General features: G+C 34.8%; 1 protein-coding gene across 1 annotated transcript in view; it reads right to left on the bottom strand.

The window, feature by feature from the left end:
* Positions 1–2,740: 2,740 nt before the first annotated feature.
* The window catches only part of LOC148950549 (transcription factor kayak-like), a 69,576-nt gene continuing 58,239 nt past the window's right edge, over positions 2,741–14,077 (bottom strand). The window contains exons 5-6 of the mRNA XM_089092474.1: positions 8,683–8,793; positions 2,741–6,566 (exon numbers count right to left, since the gene is read on the bottom strand). Of these exons, the coding sequence (XP_088948600.1) occupies positions 6,150–6,566; positions 8,683–8,793 (528 nt within the window). The 3' untranslated portion in view covers positions 2,741–6,149. The remainder of the gene's footprint in view (positions 6,567–8,682; positions 8,794–14,077) is intronic.

Genomic DNA, 14,077 nt, shown 5'->3' with positions numbered 1-14,077 from the left:
AGGTTAGTACTTGTGCAGCGCTGGTTCTTGGTACATTTATATGAGAAGGTTCCCGCCTATCATTTATAAATTTATCACGGTCCTACGTTACTGGTTAGGCAGTACTGATCCTTGGTATATTTATTTGTGTTGTTTCCCTTCTATCATTTAAAAATTGATGTTGGTGTCAGATTTTTGCATTACAATAAGTAAATACAATAAAGCTAGTAAAAACCAGTTCCGTCTGAATAATAAGAAGGATAATTGTGCATACATATTTTACATTTGCTAGCAACAACTCAACGCAGAAAAAAGTCCCCAAATTAAAACACAGCAGAAGATTATGTAAGGGTCACCATTCCTCGAGGGCCAAGACATTACGACAGGCAGGTCTGAACACCACTCCCAAAATTTTCCGTATGTATTCGAGAGTTTCCCATGTAACTTTTTGTGGATGAGGTAACTAAAAGAGTAAAATAATTAAAAAATTACAAAAAAAATACTCTATCGCATTGAATTTTTTTTTTGCTTTTAGACTTGATAGCAAGTGAACTGGTGTTCATTTGCATGATAAATTCGTCTTTTACTAAAGAGAACTAAGTAAGCCCAATATACGCCCAGAAAATATCATTGATCAATGTATATTAAAAAAAAAAAAAAAAAAATCAAACCCATTAGGATAAAAAAAGCGAATCCTCCAGAGCCATTGCAGCCATTATGGAAAATCGACGTATCAGTTGTTGGATCCTTTTTACAGACAGGGACCAGGCGTATTACCGAAATTTCTGGAACCAAGAATCGAGATCAGGGATCCGCATTGCCCAGCGGATCAGGCCACTGTGATACCACATGGTGATCAATTCCTTTAAAATTTAATAAGTAATTCCTAGAAGGTAATATACCTTTAAGGTGATAATGCCTGTATAGGTAAATAGTACCTACAAGATACATAAATAATAATTTAACACACATTAAATTAATCTTCAACTTTTTTTTACCACTGTACAAGTTTATTATTTGCTTTTACTTACCTTTCTTCTAGAAGTTGGCAAATTACAGCAATGGCAACAGAATCTGTTGATTAGTTTTCTGCTTTCCAGCTCTATGTTAGTTTCTCTGCTAGTAGTTTTCACTTTCTGCCTCGCCGAAGAAGAGGAAGAATAGTAAATTAACCTAGTCTTGAACTTTCAGTTTGATAAATTAGTTGCTCGCCTTCATTCTCAAACTGATAGGTTATGAATACGATTTTAGAAACATTTTTACATGTGAATTCTTGAATTTTATTTTGCATATAGACTTTTGACACTTCAAAACAAAAAGAATGTCTAAAACAGCAATAAAAAGAATTTATTAGTAGCTCTAAAACTATACACTAGTAAAACCTAGTAAAATACAGAGCCACTTAAACGGGTGATTTTTAAGAGTACACAACATCATAGACCATAAAAACTAAAATAAGCACTATTAAGAAAAAGCAAAGAAACATAACACCAAAAACAAAATTCAACAAGCTTGCATATAATTTGGCCATTCAAGAGCGCAGGCTTTCATACTGGAAGGACTGCCTCCGACTTTTGTATGGCAGCGAGCTAGGCCCAGGCGAACTAATGAATTACGAGGTACCCCGTCATAAAAAAACATAGATGATGATAAATGCACTCGGGTTCAGTATTAAAAGTCGACTGAAGCTCCTCGGCCACATATTGCGCCGTCCCGAAGGCACGATATTCTGAGACGTCCATGTCTGCGAACCAGCCCCCTCCTGGAAACGTAAACCAGGAGGACAAAAGAAGAACCTTGGGAGGATTCAGGAAACACGGTCGAGATGGGACAAAGACTGGCTGAAGATCGCCGGAGAAGCTGCAGCCGACAGCTCCAAGTGGTCGTCAGAAGTCATCCCAAGATCCTTTGGCGCGGGGCAGGACAGTTTATCGTCTGGTTCCCGCCGAAAGTAATTTCAGTATTAAAGCCGACCACGTCTAGAAAAGTGCTTTTGAGATATGGGACCCAAATTCAACTGACTAAAATCACCTCCCTTTTTCATGGGTATAAACCAACAAACAAAATGTCAGGTCAATTTACTAAGATGATTATGGTAAAAGCTAAGACCAATACACGTATAATAAGGAAATAAATAACGATGAAGGCAACACTGCTTTTCCCTCGTAAACATCAACAAGAAGAACAATAGGGGATTCTTTTCGCAAGACAGTGGAGTTCTATATTTGAATGAATATTTCGGCCATATGTCCAAGTGACGTCCTCAGCACAACACAAGCGAAAATATATATATATATATAAAAGAAAAAAGAAGAAACTTACATTAAATTGCGAAAAACTAAAACTAAAAGTGTTTTTAAAACTTTTTAGAACAGCCGCATCATTACTTCAACTAAGTTCAACCAGGACTCTTTTTTTTTATCATTCAAACGAAATAAAAATGATTAAATACACACTTTCAAAGCTAATCTTGCTTTTTTGGTAGCAAGCCTCAAAGGCCTTTTTGGAAGAGGTTTTTAAGTTTCTTCTTTATTTATATATATATATATATATATATATATATATATATATATATATATATATATATATATATATATATATATATATATATATATATATATATATATATATATATATATATATATATATATATATATATATATATATATATATATATTTGCAAGTGTTGTGCTCAGGACGTCACTTGGACAAAGGGTCAAAATATTCATTCAAATATTGAATTCCACGTCTTACGGAAAAGAATCTCTTATTGTTCTTGTTGATGTTTAATAAGGAAATAAAAATGAACTGGATCCGAAAATAGTAAAAAAAAAAAACAGACATAATTTTTTTCGAGCAGATTAAAACAACATAGTGCCTTTGGAAGGTTTCTGTGATAACAGCTGAAACGAGTATCAACAGTTGAAACTGCAATGACAACTGGCCATTAGCATAGATAAATTATATGAAGACTAGGATCTTCTTCTTCCTAAGATGGAAACGAGTAGCTTCAGAACCTCCAACGAATGTCAGATGAACTAAATTCAACAGAATTCTAAGAAATTATAATGTGGTATATTGGGCCCAATTGATGGTACCCTTATAAAACTATTCCATTTTAAAATTAGCTTCACCAGTTTGATGTTTAATAGAAAACAAAATACTATTTTTTTTACGAATATAGTATTATAAATACTCTTATAGTAGTTAAGAAAAATAAAAAGTTAGTTAGTTAAAGACAGACAATAATTCAAATATAGTTATTTGTAAAAATAGACCAGGTATTTCCTCTTCCTTTTATTTGAAAATCCTTGTTTAAATCTAGCGTCATCCGTTCCCTAGGTGACACTAAGGTCTTTGCATTACAGTTTCTTCCGTTTCTAGCTTCCTAGCATTTATTTATGCCTACGTTTTATAATTTGGAGATACTCTGATACAAAAACAACTATGTAAATGAAAAAAAAAAGATGTCCACGTAAGGAATTGAATCCCGACACGTGTTCAAATATGAGTAAGAATAAGATAAACATAAATCATTCAAAATAAAAAGAACAAACTACATCCAAAAAAAAACAAGCTAAAAACGGAACGAGCATATTTCCGCTTTCTAATTACACTGAAACCTGCACGGTTTATCAATTTTTAAGTATAAGTGGATACTAGCGCTGCTTTTATCTCCAGAGCGACCAAACATATTATAAAACACAGTACTGAAATAAACTAATACGGAAACGATCGGCAATTACACTATAGTCTGAGACGATAAAATCACCTATCTAAAAACGTTTAACAAAGCTTCTACAATAAACAGAAATTAAAACAAGACTGATAATAAAAACAACTCATTAAAATAATATCATCCAATAAAAATAACATCAAAAGTATTTAACAGCAATGACATTCCACCTTCATGGGGGTTACTTTTTAAATTAACCCTAAACTACCCAGATATAATCTACCACGAATGAGGATAAAAATGCTAGCCAATCCGTCAGTCTGGAAGAAGTGGAAAGTTGATTGTTTAAATTTACCGTGTTCACTCAAACGCATGCTATTGGCGATTTCTGTAAGGACTCAGTGAGGTTTCTAGAGGGTGCTGCTGCATCACTCATCCTTATAATACCCAAACCATCCATGTAAGTTAAACGGGGTTTAGATTAGGGGAAAAACTAAACTAAACTAATTCAACATTTTTCAAAGATTCTATGCCAATTATACTTATTTGCAGCATTCAGCGACGTCTTTATTCCAATTGCAAACTCGAAAAAGCAGCCAACAAAAATTGAGATTTCTGAACTGACAATAAAGCATTTGTCTGAATTCCATTCAGTTGGATAAAACCTTTTAGCAATCTAGACAAAATGCTAATCCCTATTTTAACCCTTCAGAAAAGGGTTTATTTCAAAGCTAATTACAAGCTTAAAATTCAAAAATATGGACTGAAGCCCAAACAGGAACATGTGTAGGTTATGTATTAAGAGATGGAACATAACGGGCATAATGTCCAAGTGACATATTGGCATTATAAAAAATTCCATTATTTAGAACAATTGAGCAAACAGTAAAATTAGTGCCAAATTAGTTTTTTTGATCATAAAAATACATACTTTACTATTTTGCTTTGAGCCATGAATCAAATGTACTATTAGGAAATACAAAAATTACGCAACCTTGGTGGGTAGGATCCCAAGCTGTAACTAAACTCCTTCCCCTAAATTCAAAACGATAATTTTCTTTTACTTCCCATTTTGTTTGGTCATTGAAATACTGTTACCTGGAAGCTCAGGGGAGTAAAACTTAAACTAAAAAATAAACATATTTTTAGAAGCATAGACATAATCTTTCTGCAAATATCATATTACCAAGCTAATAAACAAAAATTTATGTTTAGTTAAGTCCAAAACATATTATCAACTAATAGGGTCTGATATATAAACATAATCTATGTATTTGACTTCTTCGAATTACTTGATATGTTCAAGCAGGACAAACAAATTTCAATAAAAAAAGAAGCTGAAACTACATATAGCGTTTAACCTCTCATGCTTAGTAACAACGACAGCAAATCACTGAGAAAAGTTCACCGACAATGTAAAATGCTCCAATTATACATAATCTTATTCCATATAAAAGGATAAAATCAAACCTCGTTTGGCAAGTCTATGGAAAATAATGAGTAAATTGAATCCAGAAATTAAATGCTTGGGAAGAATTATTTTTCATTAGAAGCAAGTTTTTCGGATACATAGGTAAAATCTTTCTGTGGTAGTCCTTCCCACCAAATTTGAGAGAATATATGCCTTTGTGCATGTATATTTCCCAATACATATGTATAAATCGCTAGACAATATCGACAGTAAATCACTGTGCAAAATCCACTAACAACTACAATACAGAATTAAATTCTAGCAAAAAAAAAGATAGAAAGAAAAGAAAAAAAAACAAGTCAAACATTATGGGAGGCTTAGAGACTTAAAATAACGCCGAATTTGACTCTACAATTCAGCATCCATTTCACAAAACTAACACAGTGCAACAGAGAAGTTCTCTTTACGAAAAACACGCGGAAGGGTTGCGAAAAAACTCATTTTGAATTCGGAAGGTCGCAAACAAAGCAATTATATTAGCTCGAATATTTTGAGACAGACTACATTACAGTTACTCATTTAAGTTTCTTGCTATGTATCTTTATATATTTTGATGCGCCCAAATCTACGTTTTTTCGCAAACATTTCCCCAAAAAATTGCCCAAATTCTGCTAAATCGCACCATCCCCAAAAAATATCACACCAATTTGCCCAAAGGCAGCATACAGGAATGTAGGACAAAGAAACTATTTGCAGATTTCACATCCCGACTCTCAGCCTGGCTATAAAGCTATTGCTTGGGCAATGTAGCGGAATTGGGACTATTTTTGCGCTTTAGCTGACTACCGTTATATTACTTTTTAAGATGTTTTTTTTTTTTTGCACCTTGCAAGTACTATCTTGAATTAGTGATGGCACAAGACCTCCCCAGTTTCCCATGTTTTCTGGCCAATACTATAAATCACATTTTCAATTCAAATTGAATCACTGTTTAGCTAACACAGTTCAAATTAACAGGCACAGTTTTTCTTTTTAGGCGCGTCTTCATTTAAAATTAATTCCAACACCTTCAATTAAATATATTCACAAAGAAATTAACTTCGAGTGTCCAGTATCTGGGCTCGATAGATCCAATGGCATAGTGTTTGGATTCCTGTTTTGTGACGAACAGGGAAATGATCCGACCAGTGTTGTCATTGCTGACGTAACAGGTGTTAAACCCGTGCCACCGGCCATCAGTGAATCAATATTCAGTCCCAAGCCTGCACTTGGGGTTTGTGTTTCTGAATTCTTAAATGTTGGGATGTAAAGTGTGTTAGGTCGTTTTCGGGGAACGGGAACAGCGTAAATATCTTCCTCTGTCACCTCTTCCTTAACTTTGACCATTTTGCATTCTGACTTATGGCTGAGTAGTATTCTTTCAAGTTTTAGTTTATTCAGCTCCAAAGTTTCGATTTCGTGTTGAACATTTCTTTTTATCTCCTCAAGACGCTCTGTCTCCTAAAAATTTGACAAATTTAAACGATCAAAAGTAGCAAGACACTAGAACATGCATCCTGATTATTTGGCTAGTATCCCCTCCTCCTAGTAGACCCCATCTCCTGACCCTGTTTTCACATATGATTAGCATTGGTAATTGGCAAGATATTAAGACGCGTACAACAAAACATGCTTTTGCTCTGAAAGAAAATATAATTCTGAAGCAGGTCACGTTTTCCCTTTCTGTTATTCACTAGTGTAAAGGTTTCGCTCGATTATGTTCACTATGCGAGCTGAGTGCATAAAACTATCAACCCCCTAGACTTATTTCAGTCATCTCTGGCCTTTCCCTTAAAATTATTTCCCTGTGAATCTCCCTAATTGTTCTTCTCACTTTAGTTGTTCTTATTTTCCTACCGACTACAACAGATCTGGATATAAAAACCATTTAACGGGTCTACATGTAACCATTCAAGAAGCATTAGCTAGTGACAATATAAATTAACAAAAAGAAAGAGAAAAATAATGAACAGCAGAGGGTTTGTATAAGAATTATGATATCCCTTTTAATATTCTCAACTTAAGAAGCTGTGACGATACCAGATGCAAAATATGGGAGGGGAGGGGGGGGGGGTAGGATTTGGTGCCGCTTTAACTCATATTTATACAAATCTGTCGACTGTCCTTTTTGACTTGGGAGCAGTTTTTACTTGAATTTATACAAATTTGTAGAGGAAAATAAAGTCATTAAAGTCATCAGTGGCGAAATATCGTAAACAGATATGGAATTCTGCAAACAGGAATCACATGAGCAGCAGAAGCTCTAATATTGTAGAAGGCAGCAAAGTAACATAGGTAGCTCGTTTAAGCCTTCTCCAAATCTGAAGTCATTTACCTTGATTCCAATTTATAAAGTAATTGTTCCAACGCTTACTCCAAATACTTCCTTTGTTATGTGAGTGAGTTTGTCAACAAACATTTGAAAAGTCAAGTGAAATTTTAGTTGCTTTGGGTTTAAGTATGAATGTTAATAATCGTTTAAGATATGAGCTGCCAAAACTGTGCGTGTTCAGACTTTCAAATTCTAAGTTCTAGCGTGTGGTTTTTTTTATCACAAGTTAATGAGAAACCCAACACTGTGAAACCTGAAGCTATAAGCTCTCATTCTGGACCTGTTAACAACTCCCGTAACAATAGCTGCTGTTCCACATGTCTTTGTACGCAGAAAATTCTTTCATTGTATGATACTCATTAGTTGATCCTTCTTCGAGAAACAATGCAACTACAGCTATACTTTGATGTTTTGAAAGTCTACACACTGATTTTCTTTTTTTTATTTTCCTTAAATCATCAGAGAGGTGTGACTCTTGTATTTTAAGAGGCGAATCATATGGGGTTCTATATTTGATGCGACACAGGTTTCAGTAGTCTTCAGCATATAAAAGTCCATGGCAATCGGCACTTCTTAGATGTGATAAAGTGAATTTGCTTCTGTTAAATGTTTATGTGCCACTATATACTTTGGATAATATGACATAGTCCCAACCTAGGCCTGTGAAATTCTTGTTTTGTACAGTACTCTGATTCATGTTTCCGATGTATTGACTGATGGCGACTTTGAACTGCTGGTGACCTTAATACAAGCATGTTTCTCTCTTTTTTTCTGTGCCCACGCCCTGTGTTCAGCTACACCCATAATTATCGATGAGTGTATCTAATGTAACTCTAAAAATATTTTGATTTCTGGAATACTAAATGAACGCATTTCAAGAAAGTCAGATATATCTGGTTAGAAAAGAGTATATAAAATAGTTTAGTGCAAGATCGCTATAAAATAATGTTTTTGACGTTAATGTAGGTCATTAATCTGTACACATACCTGCATACAGAAGAGGGTAGAGAGAGGGATTTCCTTCAATGATTAATGCGAAAGACAAGCCCCTTTTCCCTCATATTATGGCCTAGGTTTTTTTTTTTTACACTCCTGTTTTCAGCTCCCTTTTCCATAAGTCCGCAAATCACTCTATGTTTTTAAAACATATTTCTCACTCTTACACACGTATTTCCATCTGCTGATCTCTCTGTCAGCAGACATAGACTTTTTTCTCTCTGTTTATCTTAAAGTAAAGCAACTTACATCAACGAGCAACAGCGTATGATCCAACCGACGTTTCCGACATCTTGCGGCAGCTGCTTTGTTTCGTTCTCTACGTAAAAGTCGCTTGTGAACTTCTTCTTGGGGTACTCCCTGCAAGATAATCATACATTTACTGAAAACAGCTGTTTTACAACAGAATTAAAAAATAAAAATATATAAAGGTTTAAGAATATTTAAATAATGCTCTTTTACATGGCCATAGACATAGGCCCCTTTTAGGCAGGCCCTTTCTTTTAGCTTTAAAACTAATAATATGTTTACGTCGAGAAAGCTATATGTTAAGGAGACGGGGGAGGAGGAGGAAATCAGTCTTTTATATTAGAGCTCAATGAAAAAAAAAGAAAAAAGAAGAGAACTTCAGAGCGGAACATGTTCTCAAATTACAGCACATGACACTAGAAACAAAAACTGGCCAGATGATAAAGCTATGAGAAATTTCCCAGAAAACATAAGACAGAAATGTTAAGGATAAGTTGAATTAATTATTATTATTTTTTGGTTCCTACATTCAATTAAACCGTTTTTTTTTAATTTCGGATTAATAGTTGTCTGCAGAACAAGTCAGCAAAAAATATAGATTTTTAGATAATACAGAGCATAAAAAGAAAATTTATAAAGTCCAATTCTGAAGTACTCACTTGTGCAAAACGTGAAGACAGAGACCGTCCTAAATCTGACATTTTATACATTAGTAAGTTTAGTTATGCCAACAAAAGTGTATTTAGCCACACCCACCTTGGACCTAATATTTTATCACAGAAACTGATCCGCACAGAAACCCGTGTTTCAATTGTTTGTTAATATAGCAAAAATGTTTGATTAAAATATCCCCAATTTAATAGATTTATTCCATAAGGGGTGTCTGGCAAATTTTGCAGCCTTCACGTAAACGCCTTTGAGGTGGCATCAAAACAGGAACAAAAAGAACCAGCAATTTGCCTGCTTTTAAATAATTATTCTTTGGGTCACACTGAAAGACATTACGCTTTCCATAAAAAGAAAGCACAGAATCCAACAATTGGTTATCAATAGTCTTTTTTCCTCTTTTTATTATTCTAACTTCCAGCCAGGTTCAGCTTGATGCATCTTGAAAGTGCGCCTGTTCTGCTTACTTCCTTACCTTTTTTTTCAAAACAATCTTCTTGTAATACTGCCTAATTTCTTCTTCTTTTTTCCTTCTAAATGGTAGGGAGTATCATTTTTGGAACACAAATGAGCATACAAAACTACCCAAACTCCAGTTCTTGCAGAATCCCGAAATAAAAAACCTGGTGAACTAGCTTTATCCCTTTAAAGAATGGTTGAAGAAGTCCAAGGAATTTCAATTTGGTAGGGCCATTCCGAAGCTGAAGGTAAGTCAGGGCTTTACAACTATAAATCACGCCAGCAAACCCCAATCTCATCACAAAAGTCTTATTTAGTTGGTCCCAGCCCAAAATCAGTACAAACATATGAATTAGAGAACATTCCAAGAAAAACAAGCAATAATGGAATAAATAAAGCTCCTGTTACAAGTCTATATTCGGAAGACTCGGCTGCCTTTAAGACCCAGGAACTATAAATTCGTAATTCTTTTTTTTACAAATAATAGCTTGAATAGCTTATTAGAAGTTATCGACTTAACAGACCCCGACAGCGCACCAATGGTAGACGTGCCGGCATGAACAAAAAACTTTGGCGGCACGCCACCAGTCTCTACATTTATGTTCTGCAGTGATTTGTTGATTTCGGTGTGCTAAGTAAGCTAACGTGCTAAGCAAAGTATAATAACCTACGGAACAAGTACTGACAAAACTCCAAAAGTGACCCCGCGTACCTCAGCGCCTCTAGACACAAAATGTTGTACTACTTAATCGCTCCGAGCCAAAGTACTTTGCTCCGGCCAATAATCATGCCAGAGCGTGATTCAGGCGACGAGTGACCGGGATGAATTGTGTAACTACACAATTTAGTTGCCAGGTTCGCATAGGTATACAAAGGGTCACTTTTTTTGTGTGGAGAGGATAGGTTTTGTCAGTACTTGTTCCGTAGGTGATTATACTTTGCTGCTAAGTAACTTTGTAAAGTCTATTGATATCGACTTCTAACCAGAAAATGGGAATAAGAGTTTACGCATAGGTTAGGCAGTAGCGTGTTTAATGTGGACCTTTAAAGATTTTTTTAAAAGAGCTTATTCTCTCACTGGCAGCAGTGATCTCGATTCCTTGCGGTATAGTTTGGTAATTTATCTGAGAGGCTCACAGCAATAAAATTTTCCCCTTTACAGATCTTATTTTACTTTTATATATCTATTAAAATTATTAAACAGTTCGTGGTAGTAAACTGCAAGCAAGGAGCGACTCGGCCAAATAGTAACCAAAACACTAAGAGACGGAATTTTAATAACAATAGATACATAAAAAGAATTGGCTTTCTATCCTAATTCCAAATATATAAAACTCATTAAGTTTGATGATACCTATCAAAAGCTACAAGCCTGAGAAAATTTGCACGATTTTCAAAAAAATGGACGAAACGTCCCCAAAAAGTTAAGACATCTCAGTGAAAATCGCATAATCAGGTTCAGCATATCACTGAGCCTTACTGTAGAGGTTTTAAGCTCCCATCTGCAAAAATCCGGAATTTTGCAACTTTTTTTGCCAGAAGAATGACCACGGATGGGTATTTATTTGTTTGTTTTTCGTTGTTGTTTTTCCAAGGGGGGATATTATCAAACCAATGGTCCTAAAAGATTGGGAGAGGCCTCAATCGAATCAATATTACAAGTTCTAGTCCCCTTTTTAAGTGACCAAAAAGAAAGGAGTCCCCCTCACCAATCCCTGTTTTCACCAAAGTCATCCTTTCAAAATTTTGAGATAACTATTTTATTGAGCACAGTTGAAAGATCCAATAACTATGCCTCTAGGGATGATATGATCCTCCCAGCCTCCGTGTAGAGAGCTGAAAGATTCCCAGCGTTGGCTTGTTAAAAACGTAGATATAGACTCTGTAGATGTAGGTGATGTAGACTCATCATGCTCTAAACAAAGGAAGACATAGCAGAGTGTACCTTCTTTTGTTCACTTCTATTTTGGGAAGCAAAAAGGAATCACCGAAATTTGTGGCCGCACGCTTTTACTGACCTGATTGGTTAGCATGTTACATGGTCAATTGCAAAGTTTCTTCACTAGCTACGTATCAGTATCCCCAATATCCCACTATAACAAAGTAGTTAACTTCTGTTTAACAAGAAAAAAAAAAAAACACAACAAAGAGGAAATTTTGCCTTCAAAAAGAAGGCCAAAAGGAGTGCTAAAAAATGGAAAAGAAGATAATAGGATAGCCTATTTTAGAATCGGTCATAATAGCAAATCAGTTAAAGTAAAAATTCAAGCTATTTGTATCATTCAGAGATTTTAACAAAAATTTAATAAAAGTAGGGAGCAGCAGGAAGGTTTAGAGCAATCCCTGAGGTACAAGCAAGATACCTGAGAGGTATAAGAGCCCTCCATACTATTAAACCGTTTCCTTTTCTGGCAAATATGATTTGTATTTTTTGTCATTCACAATGACATTATACCAATATCGAGATTCGGTTAATGCTAACTTAACCTAATTATGATTTTCATTGAGTTTTCTGATTGGTTCAATATTCCATGATGAATTCTAATTGGCTCAAATTAGCGCTAGCTAAATCCTGGTATTAGTAAAATCTTGTTGTAAATGGGCTTTAATATCAAACAAAGCGTTTACAGTTCTGCTGCTGCCTCAATCCCTCTATAGAGCCAAATCATGAGCGTGCCAATAACTTCTAGGGAGAAACTCAATGTTTTGTGTCTCTGTTTTTAACGAGACATTCTGCATAATCTTAAAAATATACATAATATGAGACAGGAAGCATTCCTGTGTCTGAGAATAACATTCTATTTCACAATAGAACGGACAAGGGCTTCTTTAGCGCATTTAAAACCAAAATGACTATTTAAAATATTCAGACCACCAAGCATTGTTAAGACAGGTTTGTATCGTGAGATTTTTTAGGTAGGCGAATAGCGTCAAGACCAAAATCAAAACACAATACGAACATTTTTCGCATTTTGAGTTAGATATCCCACCCTCTAGGCCCGTGATTCCCAACGTCGGGCACAGGCTCAGCCAGTGGGGCATGGCAATATTTTGGTGGGTCATGAGCAGCAACGAGCCCTTCGGCTGACCATACTCTAGAGCAGTGATCTCCAAACTTATTTGACCTATCGCCCCCTTTCCAGAAAAAATATTACCCAGCGCCCCTCTAGATTTTTGTTTATTTTAATAGCAATTAATAAGGGATATCAATATTATTGTATCTGTGAGAAGAGGAATTAACGAGTATTTTCCATCATCAGTGGTGAACTAATTTTCTAGGACCGCAAGTCAGTATATTGAATTTTACAGACATATCATATTTGTAATAAAATATAATATGTCTGTAAAATTCAATATACTGATTTGCGGTCCTAGAACATTAGTACACCACTGACGATCGGAAGGTTTTTTCCCGAAACGTTTGATGATTTATTTATTAGAATAATGATAATTATCAAAATTAGTCTTTTACTCGTTAATTCCTCTTCAGTCTTCACATTCTATGAAAGACTAAATTATTTTATATCATTATTGTATGTACGTTTTTCGTAAATATAGTAAAGAAAGTTGTAAATTAAGAACATCGAAGTTTGAAACTATGAAACTATTTATTAAATTCAAAATAAAGATGATACAAAAAAGTATCTTAATTTTAATGTGAAGGATGAACCTGGTGGGTTGCTACCAATTTAGCAATTTTCGGTTCTATCTTCCTCAGCAGTAATCTTGAATCACCACGATCGGCTATTTAAAATCGGTTTTATTTTTTGTTAATAAATTGGTTACCACACTGAATCCACGTTCCACGCTATGTATGATGACAGAAATACAATCAACAATTTTTGAATGACAACCCAAATTTGTGGATAAGCTGTAGGGATCTCCTTTTGCAGCCAGAATTGTTGGTAGCCACTTTTGAATTCCAATTCATCATTTGTAGTAAATTCCATCAATTCTTCTTGTAACTGTAGAGTCTTCTATATTTGCACTTAAAAAAGGATCTAAAATCCAATCAGGTATATTTACTTTTAATATATCATTAAATCGTTTATTAAAATCTGAAAAGAGTGCGTCCAAATGCTCACAATAAGAAAGCATGTCATCTTTTTTTTCTGTTCCTGATAAATTTGGAAATTGGCTGAATACCCCTCGTCCGAAATTTCGCTTGTTCACAAGAAGTGTTGTCATAAATGCAGAAAGAACAGATATTGTTTCTATTAAAATCAATTCATCACCTTGAAGTTGAAGATTGGTTTCATTGAATTTTTGA

The sequence above is a fragment of the Artemia sp. Qi Xiang Cuo genome, chromosome 7 (assembly GCF_049724085.1).
Source record: "Artemia sp. Qi Xiang Cuo chromosome 7, ASM4972408v1, whole genome shotgun sequence".
Lineage (NCBI taxonomy): Eukaryota > Metazoa > Arthropoda > Branchiopoda > Anostraca > Artemiidae > Artemia > Artemia sp. Qi Xiang Cuo.
This window is presented reverse-complemented; position numbering and strand designations above follow the sequence as displayed.